Below are 25852 nucleotides of genomic sequence, written 5' to 3'. Positions count from 1 at the left end.
AGGGGGCGTGGCCGGCCTGCAAACCACCACAGGCCCCTCGCTCAGGCCGCCCCACATCCCAAGGGAAACCCCACCTGATCTGGGATGCCCTTCGGGGCAAACCAGCTGGCCCCCACCCCTGTACCAGGCCTCTATCCTATCTAATAAAAGAATAATATGCAGATTGATCATCACTGCAACACACAATATAGCTGCCCCCATGTGGTCAAAGATCCTACCCCCATGTGGACACAAGATGGCCACCACAAGATGGCCAGCAGGAGAGGGCAGTTGGGAGGCACCCGGCCTGCAAGGGAGGGCAGTTGTGAGGGATCAGCCCTGCAAGGGAGGGCAGTTGAGAGGGACCAGGCCTGCAAGAAAGGGCAGTTGGAGGTGATCAACCCTCCAGGAGAGGGCAGTTAGGAGTGACCAGGCCGGCAGAGGAGGGAAGCTGGGGGCAAACAGGCTGGCAGGGGAGCTGTTAGGCATCAATCAGGCTGGCAGCGGAGTGGTTAGGGGGTGATCAGGCTGGCAGGCAGAAGCGGTTAGGGCCAATCAGGAAGGCAGGCAGGCAAGCAGTTGGGAGCCAGCAGTCCTGGATTGTGAGAGGGATCCCAGATTAGAGAGGGTACAGGCTGGGCTAAGGGACAACCCCCCCCCCGTAATACTACGGGACTCTAGTATTACATATTTTCATTTGTTTTTTAGTAATAGTTCTAATAAGAAAAATATGTGAATTACTTGTTTTAAAAAGATCTACTGTCAAAGGCATTTTCCCATGTCTATTCCTCTTTCCTTTTTGGAAATACATCCCACATTCCAAATACACACTTGCATGGGTAAATGTTGCAATACTAGTAATAGTTCCTCAAGTCTCCTTTGTTAGATGCTTTACGGCATTTAACTTTGTAATTTAATTAGTTGTGTAACAACCCAGACTTTAACTGTTAAATGCTAAATTCACTCTGATAAGTATTTTATACACCATTCAGTTGCTTTGCTAAAATGAAAAAGGTTTAACAGTTTACAAAAATTGGTGTAAAAAATAATCAGTTGTTGACAATTAAAATAACACCAATACTGGCAGTTTAAAAATAACCATCTGGACAGAAGATTTAGCACATTAATCACCAAAGAAAGCAAAATAGCCACATTTTTGTAGTAGATTAATTTTGGGAAATCATCAAACAGGGAGGAAATACTGGTTCCTTGTATTTAAAGGGGACAGTCTTGCCCCAGCCAGTTTGGCTCAGTGGATAGAGCATCGACCTGCAGACCAAAGGGTCCTGGGTTCAATTCTGTTCAAGGGCACGTGCCTTGGTTGCAGGCTCCTCCCTGGCCCAGGCTTTGATCTGGGCTCGTGCAGGAGGCAACCAATCGATGTGTTTCTCTCACACGGATGTTTCTCTCTGTTCTCTTCTCTCTCTTACACTTTCCCGAAAAATCAATGGAAAAATATCCTCGGGTGAGGATTAACAACAACAACAAAATAATAATAAAAACAAAAAATAAAAGGGACAGTCCTCTGACAGGGCTTTCTTTACTTACCCCCTGCAGCTGATTTGCTTGAAGGATCTCTGAGACCGAGATGGCCAGACAAAGAGCCTGACTCAGATCTGCCTCATCATCCTTAATTCCCAACAAAGTACTACCAAATAGATGGTGATTATCCTGTTTGAAGAGAAAATTTAAAAATACCATAAAGAAAAAACAAAATAAAAATTTCTTTCTAAAATACTCTTAATATACCAGGGTAAGAGGTAAAATAATTATATAACATCCTTGAGTCATGTAATTTTTAAAACTTAATATATCATCTCAAATCTTGTAAGCTAAAAGTTACAAAAAGATAAGTCCCTGTCAGAGTTCACACAAAATAAAAAAAATGAAATAACACATTCTTTAAAGTTATTTTCCATACTATTGCCTATAGCTGAATACTAAATTTTAAAATTGGTTACTCACAACTTTTCATATTTTGATATAATAAAAACAAAAATATGGCATAAATGAATTGCATAAATGAAGTAAGACACTGATTATACTGTACAGTCTGCTCTAATTAGCCAATGCTAGTGCAGATCATTACTATGTCTGAATAAAAGCTGTTCCTCTTAAGAGAATGAAAAGTATAAAACTTCTTTTCATTCAGCATCCTAAATCACTATCCCATAATCTGACTTACGCAACATTTTTGAGAACTGAGGAGATTTACATGAGGCAATTATTAAAATAGCTGAAATTAGTCCCTACAAACAAAACAAATCTCTTTTTTAGTTTCAAGGAAAATGTTCTTAAAAGGTTTCCCTTAACTGCCTTCTGAAACATGCTATACCGAACATAACTTAACCTCATCTTGATGTTTCAGTGACATGATAACCACCAACTAGCAATTATTATGGTACAATGCGTTAAGAAAAAAAAGGCAATTAATGCTCTGATTGGCACCTGAGGCCACAGACAAACCTGTGTGCCATGCTAGTTGTTAAAGTACTTCTCTGCCTCCTCCACTATTAGCTTTTGCTTCCTGGAGTTTTACTTTCTAGGAGCTCACACCACTTATGCTTCTAATCTGGTGTCCTTTCTCTTGAAAGCACTTGTCTGGTCTGAGAAAGATTCTAGGTTTCTATAGGGCTAAGTGATCCTTTTTTGCTTATAAGACAGCTCTGCATCAGTAAGGTGCAAAGCTGAACTCCAGATAAAGAAGGCATAATTATACGTGCCCCATCAGATTTTTGTAATACAATTTTTAAAAGAGAGCACTAATTTAAGAAATATAGTCAATATTCTAATGATCAGAAATAACTAATAATCAGAGTAGGGGTGAGATCATTTATAGCACATCTGTATACTATCTTTTTTAATCTGTGTGTTTCTCCACTAGGGAGAGTATTTATAGTAGAAAATCACACAAAACTGTAACACATAAAAAGATAGAAAAGAAAACCAACCTCAAGTTATTTAACTAAAATGGATAATGTAAACAATAAAAAATGTGCAAAATGTGAAATAGTGAATAGTTTGTCATTTCCTGTTTTATACCTTTCTAAATGAAGCTGGTGTTTTACTGCAATAATACTGAGCCAGAGAGAAAAGGTCTTCTATATCTTCTAGATTCAAACTGGAAGGAGTTTTTTCCAAGAACTCTGAAATAGGAGTATAGAGATAACAACATTTAAACAATTCTTTGTGAAGAATGTAACAAACATTATGTATGAAAGCTGGAATGTGCTCAACATAATAAAAATTATATAAATAGAATCTCAACATGATGCCTTTAAAACTGTTTGGGGAGAAGTGGATCTTTCCAAAGGAGCTGAAACTGTTAATGCAATTCTGTTAGTGAATGATGGTGGCAGGCAATCAAATCAAATTAATTAGCCTTGATTAGAATACTGTAATTTATTTATTTAACAAACACCTCGTAAGTGCCAGGGTATCTGAAAATAAAAATGACTAAGAAATAATTCCTGACTTAAGGAACTTTGTCTTGTGTGAGAATGTTAAAAAAAATCTTTAAAATGTTAACAAGATAAACACTGTAATATAGATAGCACCAAGTGCTAGGCAATGTAGAGAGGAAAATAACAAATTTGTTGGGTTAGAATGGGAAGAACCCAAAAGGAGAACCAAGGTTTCACAATGAAGATACCATGAAAGCAGAGTATTGAAAGGTAAACTGAGGAAGAAGGAAGGGGGCAGGAGAGAAGGAAAGAGAGAAAGGGAAACGAGAGGAAGGCAAAGAGGGAGACAGGAAGCGAGGAAAGGAGGGAGAAAAAGAGAAGGAGGGAGAGAGGGAGAGGAGGGGAGGACAAGGCATTTTATTTGAACAAGGAAACCAAAGAAATAGTATATGAAAAGGAATGAAAGAACATGAGTGAATGAATGAATGAATGAGGATAGCAAAACTAGGGAAAATAGTCTAACATTTGTACCTGAAGAGTAAGGAAGAGTTGAATAGAACCTTAGAGCTCTTCTAGACTAATCCCATAAATTTATTGATGAGGAAACTGAGTTTAATAAAACTAAGTGATACTAAGCGAAATAAGCCAGTCTGAGAAAGATACACATCACATGATCTCACTCATTTGTGGAATATAATGAACAACATAAACTGATGAACAAAAATAGAACCAGAGACATAGAAGCATCAAACAGACTGTCCAACCTATGAGGGAAGGCGGAGAGTGTGGGGGTAAGAGATCAACCAAAGGACTTGTATGCATGCATATGAGCATAACCAATGGACACAGACAGTAGGAGGGTGAGGGCATGTGCTGGGGGCTGGTAGCGGGGAGAGGTCAACAGGGGAAAAAGGAGACTCATGTAATACTTTAAACAATAAAGAATTTAAATTAAAAATAAAAATAAATAAATAAAACTAAGTGACATGAAATTATCTACATTAAATTCTACTTACGGATAACTTCTTCTTTGCTGTCAGACTCCTGTGCTAAAATAACTTCTCTGTAAAAAAAAGAGTCAAATGAGTTAAATATTAACAGATCACCCTGAGAACAGAGAAGAGAAAAATCTAAACAACTTGATACTTACTTTGCATTAACAAGGATTATTAACATTAAAAAATAAATAAAAAATGGATCTGCTTGTTGTAGATATCCATCCCATAACGCCTCTGTGACTTCAATGGAACAGTAACATGCAAAAAGGCTTCCAAGCTGTAATCAGGAAATGAAATGATGAACATAAGCCATTAGAAATGACTTGTTCTTTTAAAAGTATTAAACCAAATGCATAAGTAACTCTAAATCAAGTTATCAGTACCTGAAAATTACTGTGTACTTTTAGTATTCAGAATCCAAAGGCAGAACATGTGGATTCAAAGCACAGAGGAGCCATGTACTAGCTGTCTTGACTTAGGACATGAAACAAACTTTAAAGCTTCCATTTCTACTTCTGTTAGAAAATAAAAAGTAATACTACTACCCACCTTCTTACATTGTTGTGAAGAGAAAGATAATTAACCTAGACTTTCTGAAGTACAATATATTTACCATAGCCTAATAATTAACAATTACCACCTAGCTCTCTAAGGATAACTAGCATAATTATTACAGTACCTAATTTACTAATACAAGGTAACTGTGAGAATCAAACACAGTAATTGAAAAGCACCTAAAAGTATTTAATGACAATATAAATGTGAATTGCTCCCAAAGCTTACTTGTATGTCATTTGAAATGTATGAGACAACATTTATACCTCTCAATAGGTTTCAAAACCCTATGGTTTTCACTTCCAAATAAAAAAAAAATGTTAATGTATAAGTTTCTCTAGAGTACAACTGTGTTTTAAATTGCACAAATTCAATGATACTTTCCATTTTCATTAGATACAGAAACAATTCCATGTAGAAGTTTAAGTTTAAAACATTTCGTATGGCTAAAGGCAGCTAGCTAATGGGAATATATACATTTAGTGCCAGAACACATATATGTTGTTCCAGACACTAAGCTACTGTCACAGTATTACATATTTTTATTTAAAATATATATTTATTTCAAATATTCTCACTACAGGCCTTCAAAGAAGACATTTTTCTCTCCATTTTATCGATGAGGAAACAGACTTGTATTAAATAGCATTCCCAAGTTCACAGAGCTACTAGTAGTAGTTAGTGGTGATATTCAAACTAGACTAAAGACCTGAGATGCCACAGCCCACATACTGCCATTACACTTGACCACAAAACTTTTAAAGTACATAATACTACTGATGATTTTTGTTGTTTAAAAAATTAAAAATAGATGCAAATACAAACAGAATAGCAATATGGTCATCATTAAACTCGCTTAACTAAACTAAAGCTAACACTGCACTGCTTATAACTATGGGTTCTCAGGGTTTAAGAATTAGTTTTGTTTCATCTCAGGTTAAAAAAGAAAAGCTCCACCCTAGCTGGTTTGGCTCAGTGGATAGAGTGTCGGCCTGCGGACCGAAGGGTCCAGGGTTCGATTCCAGTCAAGGGCACATATCTCGGTTGCAGGCTCCTCCCGGCCCAGGCCCTGGTCAGGGCTCGTGCTGGAGGCAACCAATCGATGTGTTTCTCTCACATTGATGTTTCTCTCTGTCCTTCCCTATCTCTTCCACTTTCCCTAAAAATCAATGGAAAAATATCCCTGGGTGAGGATTAACAAAAAAGATTAAAAAAAAAAAAAAAAAGACTCCATTCTATAGACATACTCATAGCAAGAATGAACTATTTGGGGTACTGAATGAAGAGAAACCAGTTTTTAGTACTTAGTTAAAATCTGCTACCAGCACTGAGTACTAATTCTGAGCTCTGGTAACAGAAATGGCATTTGCTAGGCATGGTGTGACCAGAGAAACCTCCATTAAGTATTAGAATGCTTTAAAAAAAAAGTTCCTCATTTCAACAAAAATAAGGAGTTAATGGCAAATATGAATCTCAGAGAAGCTATAATTTTATAGGTATTTTATTATTTTAACTCAGAGTGACAAGATTATAGCCAAGAGGGAACTAAAGAATAGGCTGCTGCAGTTTCAGATTTATTAGGCCAGAGTTGAAACCAGTTAGAATCTCTACTTAGCATTTTCTGATTGTTAACTCACCCCTTTACCCTCTGAGATAGACACTATTATTATTCCCATTTTACAGATAAAAAATTGAAGCCAAGAGGCTGTCTTAAATCACACAGTTAATAAGTGATAGAAATGAAATTTCCTGAAATTAGATAAGACATGATCAAGGAATGTTTAATTTTTGAATATATATTCTTCCAGCACCCAATCATTTTTTTAAAAATATCTTAAATTAAACCCAGAAGAGCAGTTCTCAAAGTATAGCCTGAGGAGCCCTGATGACCCGAAGAGTATTTACAGGGGAATCAATGACGTGAAATAATACTTAGACTTTATTTGCCTTTTTCATACTCATGCTCTCACAAATAAACAACAGAATGTTCCAAAGGCTACATGATGTGTAGTATCATCAGAGACTGAATCCAGAAGAAGATATAAGAATCTACTAAAAATTAATGAGATTTGCAAAAATATAAAACAATGCCAATGCCACTATTCTAATTTTCTTCTGGAAAATATAGTTATTTTTTATTTTAAAAGCAGGCTATTTATGTTAACATGTAATGGGTTTATCATTACATCTAAATAAGTAAATACCTAAAACTTAATTTCTAATGAACACAATCCATATAAACAATGAAACCTCAATAAATGTTGTGTATAAGTGGTCCCAAGACCAAAAGATTAGAGAACACTGACCTAGAATAACAAACTTTCCACTCAACATACAAATATAGAATGTCAGAGCACTGAGAAGTACATTATATTCTTTTATATTAGTCATTTGATCTTATTTTCATGACTGAATATCACTTCTAATATAAATCATCAATTTAATCAAAGTTTTAAAGTGAACTAATATTTATCATAGATTATATACATATATGTGTATGTGTGTGTGTGTGTGTGTGTGTATGTATGTGTGTGTATATATATATATATATATACACACACACACTAGAGACCCAGTGCACGAAATTCATGTACAGGTGGGATCCCTAGGCCTGGCCAGCAATCAGGACCAGCCGATTGGGGTCCTGTAGGGTTGGGAGAGGAGGCAACAGTTGCTGGGCTGGGCGCGGAAGGAATGGACGCCAGAGGCCGACGTCATCACTGCGTGGTTCCCTGCCTCCTCACCCTTCTCCTTCCCTCGCCACTGGGCCACCACCGCGGTGGGCGGGTAGCGGGTTGATTGGGGCCTGCCGGCCGGGGGGTGGAACAGAGAGCAGGAGGTTGGCCGCCAGCCCTGAGGAGAGAGCTAGCCCTTGGCCCGCCTGGGAAAGGGGCCGAGTCTGCCACCAAACACCTCCAGTTCCCTGTCCAGCCCGATCAGGCGATTGGGGCCAGCTGGCTGCAGGGGAGGGACTGTGGGAGGTTGGCCAGCCAGGGGAGGTTGGCTGTGGGAGCACACTGACCACTCGGGGGCAGCTCCTGCATTGAGCGTCTGCCCCCTGGTGGTCAGTGCGTGTAATAGTGACTGGTCGTTTGGTCATAATGGTTGCTTAGGCTTTTATATATAGAGATGTGTACATAAATATGTCACATATTTTGTAAAACAAAAGGCTAAAGTTGTATTAATCTAAACTGACTAACTTATGTGAGGAGCAAAACAAGCTATTTATGAAGTGCCAATAATTTTACTCCTTTGGTTTAATGGTCGATAATTTAGTACTTTTCTTTTTCTTCCTTGGGGGAAAAATATCTAATTATAGTTTCATAAAAATCTATTTTTCATTAAGTGTTCCTACTTTCACTTTATTACCCAGTTGAGTGCATAGGAGTCTGGAGTAATTTTCTTTGTATCAAGAAAAGAACAAAGCTCAGGCTCATGGTATTGGATGAGTAATCGGAAAAGATGAAAGGGTCTCCCCTTCAGGGAACAATCCCTAGAAGACAAAAGAAGAAAAGTTTCTTGCATTAATAGGTCAGAAATGATCACATCAGTAACCAATGCTCTTGTAATATCCACCTCCTCCCTAGCCTCAGAACACCTGATTACCAGCCTATCTAATAAACCAGGCAGAGCTCTCTTGCTAACACTTAATGGACCTGACTAAACAGAAAGTCGTAGAAGCAACAGGTTGTAGAAGCAACAGGCTCTAGAGCAGCGGTTCTCAACCTGTAGGTCGCGACCCACAGGTTAAGAACCGCTAGCAGGGTCACCTAAGACCATCGGAAAACACAGATATTTACATTACAATTCATAACAGTAGCAAAATTACAGTTATGAAGTAGCAACGAAAATAATTTTATCGTTGGGGGTCACCACAACATGAGGAACTATATTAAAGGGTTGCGGCATTAGAAAGATTGAGAACCACTGACTTAGACACTATAATGTTATTTTGATGTTACAGATGAAGAAATTAAAATAGGGATACCACTGAAAAAGTATGAAGAGTTATGCTACATATATATACTCTAGAAGCATAAATTCTTAACTAAAGAATCCTTAAAATTTTTTTAATAATCACTAAGTCAAATAACAATTATGTTTCAAACAACCTTCACAATTATTTAATCCTTTTACTTTACCACCAAAATATATCTAACAACTTTAACTCAAGCAAACTAGACCTTTATTCGTTTTTAAAATAAGTAATTAAATCACATTTTACCTGGGGATGTATTTATTCATGATAGCATAAAAGCAGTTGTATAAATCGCTGCGTGGCAGTTGAAGATGCACCAGTGGTTTGAGTAGATGTATCCAGCTAAGGGACGTGCTATATTTAATGTTACGTGATTTACAATAAAAGGTAATTACAGATTCAATATCCAAAAGTAATTCTGCTGCCTTCTCTTCTGGCACTGAAAGCTGGTCTAGAAAATAAATGTCAAAATAAGGTTACCAAGGGCCTGTTAGAAGCTCAGTTATTGGACATTACACTTATTTACAAATATATAACAAATATTATATTAGTGCATTTAGAGCAGCGGTCGCCAGGTGGTCTGGGGGTCAGAAAGGTTGGCAACCGCTGATTTAGAGCATGACAACACTATGTGAAAGCACATCTTTCCTTATACTTATTCAGTATTTACTAGCAGTTCAATATTTACTAACTTAATAATATTTGACCTATATATAGATCAAACAAGAATGGACCATCTGAAGTAGAAGAGCAGGAAAGAGTCATAACTCATATTCTTGAAAAGCAAAAACTGTTTTCTAAACAAGAGATTATCATCTACCCCATGATGGGCAGCTACCTACAGCCTTGCCAAGGGCAGGGAAAATGATTCATTCTCTACCTCCAAATTCAATTTCCTTTGCCCACACCAGCAATGTTTCCTATGTGGTTAGTAAACAAAAGCCCACTTAATCAATAATTTAACTAAAATGTTTTTCTATAGTAGATCATGACCTATGATTTATAGATAAACTTTTGGAACACAGCCTCCTTTAATTTAGGGCTATATACAATTATATAAATATTAATTATACAAAAATATTTAAGGCTGCATCAAAATTATAAAGATACTTCAAGAATTGAAAACAATAAAAGAACACTAAAAATTGGGCTCTCTTAAAATATTAGACATTATTTCATAAGAAGTTCAAATTAAAAAATTTAAAGCTAGCCGAAACCGGTTTGGCTCAGTGGATAGAGCGTCGGCCTGCGGACTCAAGGGTCCCAGGTTCGATTCCGGTCAGGGGCATGTACCTTGGTTGCGGGCACATCCCCAGTAGGGGTTGTGCAGGAGGCAGCTGATCGATGTCTCTCTATCATCGATGTTTCTAACTCTCTATCCCTCTCTCTTCCTCTCTGTAAAAAATCAATAAAATATATATATTAAAAAAAATTTAAAGCTATTTACTAGCTCTTCAAAATTTGAAATATCCCAAATTATAACAAGATAATAAAGAATGATTCCTCTACCCCAAAATTATTATTTCCAAAAATTTTTACTGTTTGAAAACAATTATTAAACTTACCAATAAACTCTAGACAATCTTTGTGAATAGTATTCTGTTCTGGCAGGTCTAAAATACCATCCCATGATGCCAAACTATCTCCTTTTCCTGCAACATTTAGAGCAATCTGGAAGAAAAAAAAAAAAGCAACTAGCTTCATATGTTATCTTCCATCCTTGGAAAGATGCTGTAACAATGGAAAGGCCTGAATTTAGGAATAATAATGAATATTTCAAAGATTACAAAGTAATGTATCTACACTTCACCAAATGCTGAAACCTTAGTCATATTCCTCCTAAATTAAATTGTACTGCTCCATGTCAATACAGTGAATAGAAATTACATAAAATATTTACATAGTTACATATGTAAATTTATTTTAAACAAACATCATCAATGCCATATAGCATGAATGTTTATGTCACCCATGCATATTGAAATCCTGATGTGATGGTATTTGGTGGTGGGGCCTTTGGGAGGTGATTAGATCATGAGGGTGGAGCCCTCATGAATGTAATTAGTGCTCTTATAAAAAAGAGAGCTGCCTTTCCCTCCAGCTATGGGAGGACAGGCACATTAAGAAATTACTATTCTTTCAAGTTTAATGATATTACGGTTATTTTAAGTCTTTATCTTTTAGACTTTCATACTAAAGTATTTTAGTGTGCCATCAAAGATTTGGTTTTTTTTGTGTGTGTGTGATTTATAAATTTTTATTGATTTCAGAGAGGAAAGGAGAGGGAGAGAGAGAGAAACATCAATGATGAGAGAGAATCACTGATTGGCTGCCTTCTGCACACCCCACACTGGGGAAGGAGCCCACAACCCAGGCATGTGCCCTGACTGGGAATCAAATGGTGACCTCCTGGTTCATAGGTCAACACTCAACCACTGAGCCACGCCAGCTGGGCCAATGATTTGTTTTAAAATAATCCAGTGTGGGGAGGAAAGGATTGGGGTATTAGTCAAACAAGATTGGCCAAATATTGATAACAGTTAAAGCTAAGAGAAGGCTCATTATACAAGTGTCTCAAATTTTGTTTTAAACTTCTGTGATAAAACATTCAAAATACTATGTACAGTTATAATTTATTTTACATATATATGTACAAAGAGGAAAAAAGTAAAAAAATATACACCAAGACATTGTGTTTTACATACAGGTGGTAGATAACAGATAATTTTTATCTTATCCTCTGCTAATATGTTGTAATAAAAATAAGTATTTCTATTGTAATCATAACATCTTAATAAAGAAAACATTGCTTTTCAAAATCTAAATTATCTATACTAATAAAAGCCTAGTTGGCGTCTCACCCTCGCATCATCACAAGATGGCCCCCCCATGTCATCACAAGATGGCCGCCACAAGATGGCCAGAAGGGAAGGGCAGTTGTGAGCGATCAGGCCAGCAGGGGAGGGCAGTTGGGGTAGAACAGGTCAGCAGGGGAGGGCAGTTGGGGGCGACCGGGCTGGCGGGGGGAGGGGAGGGCAGTTGGTGGCGACCGGGCTGGCGGGGGGAGGGGAGGGCAGCTGGGGGCAACCAGGCCTGCAGGGGAGGGCAGTTAGGGGTGACCAGGCCAGCATAGGAGGGAAGTTGGGGATGACTGGGCTTGCAGGGAAGGGCAGTTGGGGGGGACCCAGGCCTGCAGGGAGAGCAGCTGGGGGGGGGACCAGGCCTGGAGGGGAGGGCAGTTAGGGGTGACCAGGCTGGCAGGGGAGGGCAGTTAGGGGCGACCAGACTGGCAGGGGAGGGCAGTTAGGGGCGATCAGGCTGGCAGGGGAAGGAAGGGCAGTTGAGGGCAACCAGGCCTGCAGGGGAGGGCAGTTGGGGGCGACTAGGCTGGCAGGGGAGAGCAGTGGGGGGCGATCAGGCCGGCAGGCGAGGGCAGCTGGCAGGCCTAAACTGGCAGTTGGACATCCCCCGAGAGGTCCCAGATTGGAGAGGGTGCAGGCTGGGCTGAGGAACACAAATTTCATGCACCGGGCCTCTAGTTAAATATGCTAAACATTACAGAAACAGAGATTTTAGTAAGTTGCCCTGTGTGATAAATTTTCTACATGTGACATGCCTATGGGATAATAGTCTTCTGTGACTAAGACAATTAAAACTAAAAATTCTCAAATATTATTCTTTAGTGATTACATTTTATTAATTTAGTTTCCATTTACCTTCCAAACTTTGGTCCTGAGATCAGCAGGTAGTGGTCTCCCTTGAATTATATTTCTCAAAGTTTCAAGATCACAACCTCCTGCTTCCAGAGCTTCTTCAAGATCTTTTTCCCTAAAAAGCAAGTCATACTTATTAAGAGATATTTTAATTCTTTTTTTTTTTATTCCAGATTCATTTATAAGCATGGCCTATTAAGTCTGCACCCAAGATAAAAACGTTCTCAGCAGCCAAAGTGCAATCAATACCTAGGCAAACACACAGCATTTTGTTTTCTTGGAAGGAAATCTCAGGCTTCATACACTAAATTTACTCTTTTTTTAAAAAAATATATATTTTATTGATTTTTTTTTTTTTTTTTTTTTTTTTTTTTTTTACAGAGAGGAAGGGAGAGGGATAGAGAGCTAGAAACATCAATGACAGAGAAACATTGATCAGCTGCCTCTTGCACACCTCCTACTGGAGATGTGCCCACAACCAAGATACATGCCCTTGACTGGAACTGAAACTGGGACCCTTCAGTCCGCAGGCTGACACTTTATTCACTGAGCCAAACCAGTTAGGGCCTAAATTTACTCTTAATTTGCATTTAATTCTAACAAGCTTAGTTACCTGTTTTCTAAGATTAAAGAAATTTAAAAAGAGAAGAAAGGGCAAGCTGGCTGACAGCATTGAGAAGCCACAGGGATAGCAGTATTCATAGTAGTAGTAATGACCAACAATTTATATAGCACTAACTGTGTGCCAGGCACTGTTCTGAACATTTCATATGTGTTTTTTGTTCTTATTTAATTTTCACAATAACCCTATGAGGTAGGTTACATTATTGGCCCCAGTTTAAAGATACAAAAATTGAGGCAAAGATGAGTTATGTCACTTGTGGTCACATGTCTAGTAAATAGTTGAACCAGGATTCAAACTTTAAAAGAATGTATGCTCTTAACACTATGCTAGGTAATGGCAAGGAGGATAAACAAACTCAGTAAGGAATTCAAAGCACTGCAGAATGAGAAGAGATAGTACATAACTATATAGATATATGACTAGAGCAGTGCCCGGCTTACAGTGAATAGTCAATAAATGTTAGAGGAACAACGAAGGCTCTAATGGCATCACTGTATTAAAAGCAAAATAATACCACATCAAGTAAGTTATCAAGTAAATCAACAAGCAGTTATGTTCAGTCTATTATGTTTAAAAGTATGAAATACATTTTCTTTTCATTTGTATATGGTTGAAATAATAATTTTTAAAACTTCACAAAGGTATGAATTGTTTTTTTAGCCAGGAAATAACTACTTAAAGTAACTAATTTCTTCAGAATTCTCTAAAACTGAAGTTTCAGTCATTATTTATAATTTTAGTATACAATATATAAGAAATCTGGAAAAATAAAAATCCATAACTCAGCTAGACAACTTCTAAAGCAGCGTAAAAGGCAGAGCGTCCCACTAGAATAAGAATTTTGTCATTTTGAGGAAAATAAATTATTCCCATTCCACATTCTCTCAATAAAGTGATGTAAATCTTTCCTATTGATAGGATTCCAGAAATATCTATTTAAATGTATAAATTTCCTAAAGTGTTGCCCTCTTAAGGTAAAAAAAATCCTATCTAATAAAGAGGGAATATGCTAATTGACCATCACTCCATCACAAAGATGACTGCACCCACAGCTGAAGCCAAGTTCCCATAGAAGCCTTAACGAGCAATCAGCAGGGACCTGAGGCTACGCCCTCCCCCACCCGGCAGGGCTTGACAGGGGACCTCAGGCCTCACCCCCCACCCGGCAGGGCTTGATGGGGGACCTCAAGGTGCGCTTCCCGTCCTGGTGCTGGGCTAAAGGACCTCAGGCCGCACCCCCCACCCCAGCACCAGGCCAGGAGACCTGAGGCTGTGCCCCCCTGCCTGGCGGGGCTTGACAGGGGACCTCAAGGTGCACCCCCAGTGCTGGGTCAGGGGAACACAGGCTGTGCACCCCCGCCCAGCAGGGCTTGACAGGGTACCTGAGGCTGTGCCCCACTTCTGGTGCCGGGCCGGAGGACATGAGGCTGCACCCCCCCGCCTGGCAGAGCTTCACGGGGAACCTCAGGCCATGCCCCCCACCCAGCAGGGCTTGACAGGGGATCCCAGGCCGTATCCCCCACCTGGCGGGGCTTCACGGGGGACCTCAAGGCACACCCTCCTCCCTGGTCTGGGCTGGGGACCTCAGGTCACGCCTCCCATCCTGGTGCCGGGCCAAGGGACCTGAGGCTACGTCCCCTGCCCAGTGGGGCTTGACAAGGGTGGGACTGGCCGGGTCTGGATCTAGCCCAATGAGGGGGAGGGGCCGGCTGGGTCTGGGTCTCACACGATTTTGAGGCGCATGTGGGTGAGCGGGGACTTGACTCTGGGTCCCACGGTGCACCCCAGACTCTGACAGGAGGAAGGTTTTGATATACATTTCACTAACTTTCTATCATCTCTGACACTTCTATTATAGAGAAAGGGCAAAGAGCAATATTAAATTATTTCCTCTAATTAATCCCCTTTTAATGTGCACAAATTTTGTGCACCAGGCCACTAGTCCTATATAATAAAACCCTAATATGCAAATCGACCAAATGGCGAAATGACCGGTCGCTTATGATGCGCACTGACAACTAGGGGGCAGGCACTCAATGCAGGAGCTGCCCCCTGGTGGTCAGTGCGCTCCCACAGGGGGAGCGCCGCTCAGCCAGAAGCTGGACTCATGGCTGGTGAGCACAGCTTTGTAGCGGGAGCCTCTCCTGCCTCTGCAGCAGCACTAAGGATGTCCGACTGAAAGCTTAGGCCTGCTCCTGGGCCTAGTCTGGCAGTCAGACATCCCCCGAGGGCTCCCAGACTGCAAGAGGGCACAGGCCAGGCTGAGGGATCCCCACCCAACCCCCGAGTGCACAAATTTCGTGCACCAGGCCTCTAGTTCTTCAATAAGCAGAAGCCATGAAAACAACTACTCTTAATATTACTGGACAGTAGCTAACTTTCATTACTATTATTTTTTTAATCCTCACCCAAGGATATCCTTTCCATCTATTCCTTTTTTCTAGAGAGAGAGGAGAGGGGGGAGAGAGAGGGGGAAAAAAATCTATGTGAGAGAGACACAATGATTGGCTGCCTCCCGCACCACCCCAATTGAGGATTGAGCCTGCCACTGAGGTACGTGCCCTTGACCAGCAATCGAAACCACAAAAGCTTTGGTCCGAGGACTGACACTCCAACCAAACCGTCCAGGGCAAACTTAACCTTTTTGTTATTGTAATATAATCATTTTAGAGAAATTGGACAATGTATAAAAAAAATTTTAAAACCAACCACAGCTGAAACCGGTTTGGCTCAGTGGATAGAGCGTTAGCCTGTGGACTGACGGGTCACAGGTTCGATTCCGGTCAGGGGCATGTACCTTGGTTGCGGGCACATCATCAGTGGGGGGTGTGCAGGAGGCAGCTGATAGATGTTTCTCTCTCATCGATGTTTCTCTCTCTCTCCCTGCCTCTCTGTAAAAAATCAATAAAAATATATTTTTTAAAAAACCAACCACAATTCCACTACTATGAAAGAACTACTATTCACATTCATTGAATTACTTTTCTTCATATACATGTATGTGTGTAAATGTGTGTGTGTGTGTGTGTACAGAGACATATATAAAACAAAACTGGGTTATCCTAATTATATAAATTTATATCCTGTAGGATTCACTTATCTATATTTTTCAAAAAAAGTTATGAACATTTCTCCAAGTCATTCAATACTCTTTATAATTTGGATTTTAATGGCTGAGTAATTGATTTGGCTATTCCTCTAGGCTTGGTATTCAGGTACTTTCTAAAATTTCCTTGCATTAACCTTTCCCATTTATCCTTAGCACAAATTCCCTCAAGAATTATTCAATAAATATATTTTAACATTAAAAGATACTTAATACAGACATAAAAATTTAGAATTATGGTGATATCCATTAGAACAAAAACCAAAAATTGTGAAAGGTGGCTACTTCTGAAAAATGAGATAGAAATGAGACTTTCACTCCTCACATAGCATAAGTCAGTACAACATGAGTATAATACGTACTATATTTGTATGTACTGCTTGAATACTTAAATAATATTTATGAATTCCTCTTTAACATTTATAGCCTTCACCAAGCAATAATTGGGGATGAGTAAAATGATTCAGTTACAATCATGTTAAAAAGCAATCCTATATAATAAAGAGGTAATATGCAAATTGACCATCACTCCAACACACAAGATGGCCACACCAATGTGGTCAAAGATGGCCGCCCCCATGTGGACACAAGATGGCCAGCAGGGGAGGGCAGTTGTGGGCGATCAGGGCAGCAGGAGAGAGCAGTTGGGAGGAACCAGGCCTGCAAGGGAGGGCAGTTAGGGTCATCAGGCCTGCAAGGGAGGGCAGTTGGGGGCGACCAGGCCTGCAGGGGAGGGCAGTTAGGGGTGACCAGGCCAGCAAGGGAGGGCAGTTAGGGGCAATTGGGCTGGCAGGGGAGCAGTTAGGTGTCAATCAGGCTGGCAGAGGAGTGGTTAGGGGGTGATCATGCTAGCAGGCGGAAGCAGTTAGGTGCAATCAGGCAGGCAGGCAGGCAGGAGAGTGGTTGGGAGCCAGCAGTCCTAGATTGTGAGAGGGATGCCCGACTGCCCATTTAGGGATCAAGAGAGAGATCAGGCCTAAACAGGCAGTTGGACATCCCTCGAGGGGTCCCAGATTGGAGAGGGTGCAGGCTGGGCTGAGGGACACCCCCCTCACCCCCGTGCACAAATTTCATGCACCAAGCCTCTAGTGGTTATTATAACTATGATGGCTAATGTAAAAAAGATATAACAACAAGTGTTGGTATTAATGTGGAGAAACTGGAACCCTCATACCCTGCTGGCAGGAATGTCAAGCGGTGCAGCCATTTTGGAATTCAGTTTGACAAAACCTCAAAATGTTAAAAATAAACTTACAGTATGACCCAGCCACTCTACTAGGTAGATACCCAAGAACACTCAAAACATACATCCACAGAAACACTTGTACATGAATCACGAAATATTACACTTCATACCCTTTATGGTGGCAAGGATTAAAAAAAAAAAGGCAAGGATGTGGAGAAGTTGTGCATTGCTGGTGGGAATGTAAAATGGTGCAGCCTCTGTGGAAAAGTTCAGAAGTTCCTTAAAAAGTTAAATATAGAATTACCATTTAATCTAGCAATTCCACTTCTGGATATATATCCAAAAGCACTAAAAGCAAGGGCTCAAACAGATATTTGTAAATCCATGTTCATAGCAGCATTATTCACACTAGCCAAAAACAACCCAAATATTCATAGGAATAATGGGTAAACAAATTGTGGGATATACAAACAATAGAATATTAATCAGCTTTAAAGAGGAGAAAATTCCTGCATATGCTATGCAACATGGATAAACGCTGAAGACAAATGCTAAGTGAAATAAACCAGTCGCAAAAGGGCAAATATTGATTCCCTGCTCCCCTGGACACTTTTAGGCTGGTCTTGGCCCGTTTGGAGACCAGGAAGTTGATAAATCAAGGCCAGCGTGAAAGACAGTTGCTCAGGTGGGACAGTTGCCAGGGATGGCGGAGCGTGAGGATGAAGCGGGTGTCTGGGCTGCTCTCCTGGATGCTGAGCAGGGTCCCGTGGTTCTCGGGCCTCTTAAGCGGGGAGCTGACCAGCAGCCCCGGATCATGGAAGAGAAAGCGCTAGAGGTTTATGATTTGATTCGAACTATCCGGTACCCAGAGAGCCAATACTATGGAAGAACTGGAAGTGGTAACGGAAAGTTGTGTGGAGGTTCAAGAGATAAATGAAGAGGACTATTACTTCAACAGTATTTACCATTTAAACTTCAGCTGGAAATTTACATTTCTGAAGGAACCCACTCAACAGAGGAAGATATCAATAAGCAGATAAATGACAAAGAGCGAGTGGCAGCTGCAATGGAGAACCCCAACTTACAGGAAATGGTGGAACAGTGTGTCCTTGAACCTGACTGATAGCTGTTTTAAGAGCCACAGAACTTTGTTTGATATGTTTGTTTAAACGCCTTGTAAAATGTAAAAGACTCATGTTTAATACATAGGTGATTTATACCTCAAAGCATTTTTTTTTAAAAGATGATTTCCAAGCAAGATAAAGTAGTACCTAGTTTGTTCACTGTATAACATTCTCAGGATGTGTAACACTTAAATGATCAGACAGAAAAATTTTTCTAGTTATTATGTGTAAGATAAGTTGCTATTTTTCTGATGCCTATTCTGATACAACTGCTTTTCATGTCAAATAATTACTGTGTCCAAATGTATTCAATTTAACTCATTATTCTGTAAAAAAAAAAGAAAGAAAAAGGGAAGAAGGAACACAGGCACACAAAATAAAAATGGCTACAAACAAGTACCTATCAATAATAACTTTAAACGTAAACAGACTAAATGCTCCAATCAAAAGACATTGAGTGACTGAATGGATAAGAAAACATAACCCATATATATGGTGTCTACAAGAGACCCACCTCAGAACAAGGGACTCATACAGACTGAAAGTGAAGGGATGGAAAAATATCTTTCAGGCAAATGGGGTAGCATAAAAAGCTGGGGTAGCAATACTTATATCTGACAAACTAGACCTCAAAGTGAAGGCCATAACAAGAGATAAGGAAGGCCACTTCATAATACTAAAGGGATCGATACAACAAGAGGATATAACCCTGATAAACATATATGCACCCAATGCAGGAGCACCCAAATATATATACAAAACTCCTGGAAGGTATCAAGGGAGAGATAGACAACAATACAATCATAGTAGGGGACTTTAATATCCCACTGACATCACTGGATAAATCCTCCAGACAAAAAAATCAGCAAAGAAACAGCAATCCTAAACAACTCACTAGATCAAATGGACTTAACTGACATCTTCAGAACATTTCACCCCAAAGCCACAGAATATACGTTCTTCTCAAGTGCACATGGGACATTTTCAAAGATAGACCACATACTGGGTCACAGGCAAAGTCTCCCCACATTCAAGAAGATTGAAATCATATCAAGCATCTTCTCAGACCACAATGGCATAATATTAGAAATAAAGTACAATAAAAATAATTTTAAAAATCCGAACATTTGGAAGCTGAATAGCATGCTATTAAACAATGATTGGGTTACCAGAGAGATCAAAGAAGAAATTAAAAACATCCTGGAAACAAATGACAATAAAAACACAACAATCCAAAGTCTATGGAACACAGTGAAAGTGGACCTGAGAGGGAAGTTCATAGCTTTACAGGCCTACCTCAAAAAAACAAGAAAAAAAGGTAGTAAATCATCTAACTCTAAAACTTAATGAATTAGAAAGAGAGCAACAAGCAAAGCCCAGAGTGAGCAGAAGGAAGGCGATAATAAAGATCAGAGCAGAAATAAATGACACAGAGACCAAAAAAATAAATAATACAAAAGATCAATGAAACCAAGAGCCGGTTCTTTGAAAGGATAAACAAGATTGATGAACCTCTAGCCAGGCTCACCAAGAAGCAAAGAGAGAGGACCCAAATAAACAAAATCAGAAATGAAATAGGCGAAATAACAACAGACCCCGCAGAAATACAAAGGATTGTTAAAAAATACTATAAACAACTCGAATCCAACAAACTAAACAAACTAGAAGAAATGGACATATTCCTAGAAAAATACAACCTTCCAAAACTCAATCAGGAAGAATCTAAAAATCTCAATAGGCCAATAACTATGGAGGAAATTGAAGCAGTCATCAAAAAGCTCCCAGCAAACAAAAGCCTGGGGCCAGACAGCTTCACAGGAGAGTTATACCAAACATTCAAGGAAGAACTAAAACCTATGCTCCTCAGACTATTCCAAAAAATTCAAGAGGAAGGAACACTTCCAAGCTCATTCTATGAAGCCAGCATCACCCTAATACCAAAACTAGATAAAGACAACAGAATGAAAGAGAATTACAGGCCAATATCCCTCATGAACATAGATGCCAATATCCTCAAAAAATTCTAGCAAATCAGATCCAGCATTACATCAGAAAGATCATACACCACGACCAAGTAGGATTTATCCCAGGGAGGCAAGGATGGTACAATATCCGTAAATCAATAAACATGATACATCACATAAACAAATTGAGAGATAAAAATCACAGTCATATCAATTGATGCAGAAAAATCATTTGACAAAATCCAACACCCTTTCTTGATAAAAACCCTCAGCAAAATGGGAATAAAGAGATCATACCTCAACATAATAAAAGCTTTATATGACAAACATACAGTCAACATCATACTGGTACTTACTGGGCAAAAACTAAAACTATTTCACCGAAGAACAGGAACGAGACAGGGATGCCCACTTTCACCACTCCTGTTCGACATAGTGCTGGAAGTGCTAGCCATAGCAATTAGACAAGAAGGAGAAATAAAGGTATCCAAATTGGAAAAGAAGAAGTAAAACTGTCCTTATTTGCAGATGACATGATACTGTACATAGAAAACCCTAAAGACGCCATCAAAAAAATGATTATACTTAATAAATGAATTCAGCAATGTAGCAGGATACAAAATTAATGCCAAGAAATCTATGGCATTTTTATACACCAATAGTGAACCTACAGAAAGAGAGATTAAAAAAACAATCCCATTTATCATCGCACCAAAAAAATTAAGATACCTAGGAATAAACTTAACTAAGGAGGTAAAAGACCTGCACCCAGAAAACTACCGGACACTGGAAAAAAGAGATAGAGGAAGACAAACAGATGGAAGAATATACCGTGTTCATGGGTTGGTAGAATCAACAACATTAAAATGTCCATACTACCCAAAGCAATCTATAGATTCAATGCACTTCCTACGAAAATACCAATGGCATATTTCACAGACCTAGAACAAACTCTCCAAAAATTCATCTGGAATAAAAAAAGACCCTGAATAGCTGCAGCAATCCTAAGAAAGAAGAACAAGGTAGGAGGGAACTCAATATCAGATATCAAGCTATATTACCAAGCCACTGTTCTCAAAACTGCCTGGTACTGGTACAAGAACAGACATATAGAACAATGGAATGGAATAGAGAACCCAGAAATCGACCCAAACCACTATGCTCAATTATTATTTGACAAAGGAGGCAAGAACATACAATGGAGTCAAGACAGTTTCTTCAATCAACGGTGTTGGGAAAATTGGACAGATAACATGCAAAAAAAAAAAAGAAAGAAAGAAACTAGACCACCAACTTACACCATACACAAAAATAAACTCAAAATGGATGAAGGACTTAAACATAAGATGGGAAATCATAAAAATATTAGAGGAATCCACAGGAAGCAAAATCTCAGACACATGCCGAAGTAGTATCTTCACCGATACAGTTCCTAGGGCAATGGAAACTAAAGAGAAAATAAACAAATGGGACTACATCAAAATAAAAAGCTTCTGCATAGCAAAAGAAACCATCAACAAAACAACAAGAAAGCCCACTGCATCGGAGAACATATTTGCCAATGTTATCACCGATAAGGGTTTAATCTCCAACATTTATAGAGAACTAAAAAAATGGGTAACGGACCTAAATAGATACTTTTCAAAAGAAGACAGAAGGAGGCCAAGAGACATATGAAAACATGCTCACTAATCATCCGAGAGATGCAAATCAAAACGACAATGAGGTACCATCTCACACCTGTCAGAATGGCTATCATCAACAAATCAACAAATGACAAGTGCTGGTGAGGATGTGGAGAAAAAGAAACCCTCCTGCACTGCTGGTGGGAATGCAGACTGGTGCAGCCACTGTGGAGAACAGTATGGAGTTTCCTCAAAAAACTAAAAATGGAACTCCCATTTGACCCAGTAATACCACTTCTAGGAATATATCCCAAGAAAACAGAAACACCAATCAGAAAGGATATATGCACCCCTATGTTCATAGCAGCACAATTTACAATAGCTAAGATTTGGAAACAGCTTAAGTGCCCATCAGCAGATGAGTGGATTAGAAAATTGTGGTACAGCTACACAATGGAATATTACGCTGCAGTAAATAAGAAGGAATTCTTACCATTTGCAACAGCATGGATGGAACTGGAGAGTATTATGTTAAGTGAAATAAGCCAGTTAGAGAACGATAAATATCACATGATCTCACTCATTTGTGGAATATAATGAACAACATAAACTGATGAACAAAAACAGACCCAGAGACAGAGAAGCATGAACAGACTGTCAAACCTCAGAGGGAAGGTAGGGAGGGTAGGGGTAAGGGGGAGAGATCAACCAAAGGACTTGTATGCATGCATATAAGCCTAATCAACGGACACAGACAACAGGGGGGTGAGGGCATGAGTGGGGGTTGGGGAGGGTAATGGAGGGAGATAAGGACACATATGTAATACCTTATTCAATAAAGAAAAAAAATAAAATTTTAAAAATTAAAAAAGGGCAAATATTGTATGAGTTGACTTATATTAGGTACCAAAAACAGGCAAAATTCTTAAGAGACAGAAAGCAGAATAGAGGTTACCAGGGACTGGAGGTAGGGAGACTGGGGGTTACTGTGTATTGTTTGAGATGATGAAAAATTCTGGAAATGGATAGTGGTGATGGTTGTATAATATTGTGAATGTACTTATTCTCACGGAACTGTACACACTAAAATGGTAAATTTTATATTATGCATATTTAACACATTCAAAAGGCAACAACAAAAAAGTCATATATGAATTTTTGCAACATAATTCATGATAGCACCAAAGCAGAAATAATCCAAATGTCATGTAATATATTCATACAATGGAATATCACTCAAGAATAAAAATATATAAAGTACTGATTCATGCAATACATGGATGAACCTTAAAAACAGTATGCAAGTGAAAGAAACCAGAAAAAGGCCACGTTTTGTATGATTCCATTCACATGAAATGTTCAAAATAAGCAAATGGATAGAGACAGTAGACCAGTGGTTGTCAGGGATCTGGGGTAACAGGGGAATGAGAATGACTGTGAATGGGCATAGGGTTTCTTTTTGGGATAATGAAAATATTCTAAACTAAGATAATGATGGTGACTGCCCAACTCTATGAAAATACTAAAGCCACTAAACTACACATTTTAAATAGGTGAGTTTTATGATACACGAATTATATCTTCACTAAAAATGTTCCCCAAAAAAGCAACTCTTCAGAAAAAGTTTAAGAGCTCCTTAATTTAGGACAGTGATGGGCAACCTTGTGAGCTTGGTGTGTCAAACTTCGCCAAAAACACTAAGCATAACTCGGGTAGTGTGTCACTTTGAGGAAAAAAACCATTATTTCGCGATATTTATAGTTTAAATAACATAAATGTATAACTGTTATATATAATTGTATTTAATAAACCAAAAACTAAATATTTAACTTACCTGCTTAGTGACTTCTTTGTTCATCCGTCAGTCGGTTTCTTTTGGTCTTGATATTATTTAGCTTGTGTGGGGTGCCGTGAACTAAGATAAGTGAGGGGGAGGGGGAATTCTTTAACTAACCTGCCTATTAGTGACATTTTTGTTGCTGAATTTCATTGGCTAAATCTTCAATTGAAGGTTGGTATTTTGTACACTTCAGGCCCAAGCAAGAGCTACTAACTTCATCTGTCAATCTGTTTCTTTTGTTGGTTTTGATATTATTTAACGCTGAGAATAAGGCCTCACAAAAGTATGTAGAGGGAAAAATTGTGAGTAAAGCCACTGCTATATTTTTCAGGGTGCTAAAAGTGTCTGGTAGTCAGTTCTAGGCACTCCAAATTTCCTGTTCGTAGTGGCACTCCTCTGATTCTCCAAGTGGCACCTTTCCAGATTCTCAAGCTTTGACCTCAAGTTGACAAACACCTGAGCCCAGATACTGTCTTGAAATTCTGCAAGTTGCATCTCCAAATCATCAATTTGCATCCATTGGAAACCATTTAATTCCAAACTACTATAGACTACTACATCAGGATACTTAATTATTTTCATGGTCTGTTCTAGACTTCTAAATTGACTAAATCTATCACTAAACTGGTCAAGTAATGAGTCTAAAACATGCTGGTACTTCATATGCAAGAGTTCCATTTCATTTTGTACAGCTGCACTGGCCTTCTCAAAATACTTTGTTACTCAAGGAAAATACTTATAAGTTTTAGTTTCTACATCTCGCTTGAAAATTTTAACTTTACTTTCAAAAGCTTTTATGTATCCAAACATAACGTCAATACTTTTGCCAAAACCTTGTAACTTTAAGTTCAGTTCATTAATATGAACAGAGATCTGTAAACAACATCAGGGTGTTGACCCACTTATCATCATTAAGCTGAGGAAAGTTTCCCAGATCCTTATCGTCATGAAATACCTTAATTTCTTCAAAGCACTCCACAAAGCGCTCAAGAACTTTGCCTCAGCCCAGCCATCTTACATTATTGTACATCAGCAGTCCACTGTAGATGGAATCAACCTCCAGTAAAAGAGCCGAAATTTCTTGCTTGTGAAGGGGGAGAGCAGCTATTAAATTAACTATTTTTGTAACAACTGACATTAAGTCGTTTAAGTCGGTGAATCCTGCCTTGGCACATAAAGCCTCCTAATGGATAATACAATGAAAAGGCACAATCGGATGTCCAATAGCTTCTGTAAACAATTTGATAAATCCGACTTTTTTCCCCACCATATGTGGTGCCCCATCTGTCGTCACTGACACAACTTTAGAGCTATCAATGCTTAGGTCACGAAATGTTTGTATAACAACCTTACATATTTCGCTTTCTGATTTACTTGTTGACACTGATACTAACTTTATCAACTCTTCTCTCATTGTGAGACCATCAGAATATCGACCATTAATGGCCAACTGAGCATGTGATGTGACATCAATAGTTTCATCAAGAGAGATCAAAAAATATTTACACTTCCTTATGTCTCTCTTTAATTGATGTACGTTTGTGTTCAGTCTCATTATTCGGTCTTTTATGATATTTCTACTGAGTAGTAACTCAGATATTCTCTTAATAATTGCATCTTTATTCTGCATATCGTGAAATAGAACTGGTGCACATCTTAGGAGAGTTTCTTTAATAAATTCTCCCTCACTGAGTGCTTTTCCATGCTGAGCTATAGAGTGAGCAATGCTCAAACTTGCAGATGTTAAATTTGTA

The 25852-nt window shown here is 39.0% G+C and overlaps 1 protein-coding gene and 1 pseudogene across 4 annotated transcripts in view; one reads left to right on the top strand and one right to left on the bottom strand.

The window, feature by feature from the left end:
• Positions 1-25852, bottom strand: part of TBC1D23 (TBC1 domain family member 23) — an 80501-nt gene that overhangs the window by 33470 nt on the left and 21179 nt on the right. The window contains exons 2-9 of one of the 4 annotated variants that reach the window (XM_054714034.1): positions 12632-12743; positions 10481-10586; positions 9162-9366; positions 8306-8429; positions 4534-4658; positions 4400-4446; positions 3022-3125; positions 1528-1650 (exon numbers count right to left, since the gene is read on the bottom strand). In XM_054714034.1, the coding sequence (XP_054570009.1) occupies positions 1528-1650; positions 3022-3125; positions 4400-4446; positions 4534-4658; positions 8306-8429; positions 9162-9366; positions 10481-10586; positions 12632-12743 (946 nt within the window). Of the gene's footprint in view, positions 1-1527; positions 1651-3021; positions 3126-4399; positions 4447-4533; positions 4659-8305; positions 8430-9161; positions 9367-10480; positions 10587-12631; positions 13598-25852 lie in introns of those variants that run through there. The other 3 variants (XM_054714036.1, XM_054714033.1, XM_054714035.1) reach the window with 3 other exon arrangements.
• LOC129148609 (cytosolic iron-sulfur assembly component 2A-like) lies at positions 18265-18764 on the top strand (annotated as a pseudogene).

The sequence above is a fragment of the Eptesicus fuscus genome, chromosome 3 (genome assembly GCF_027574615.1).
Source record: "Eptesicus fuscus isolate TK198812 chromosome 3, DD_ASM_mEF_20220401, whole genome shotgun sequence".
Classification (NCBI taxonomy): Eukaryota; Metazoa; Chordata; class Mammalia; order Chiroptera; family Vespertilionidae; genus Eptesicus; species Eptesicus fuscus.
This window is presented reverse-complemented; position numbering and strand designations above follow the sequence as displayed.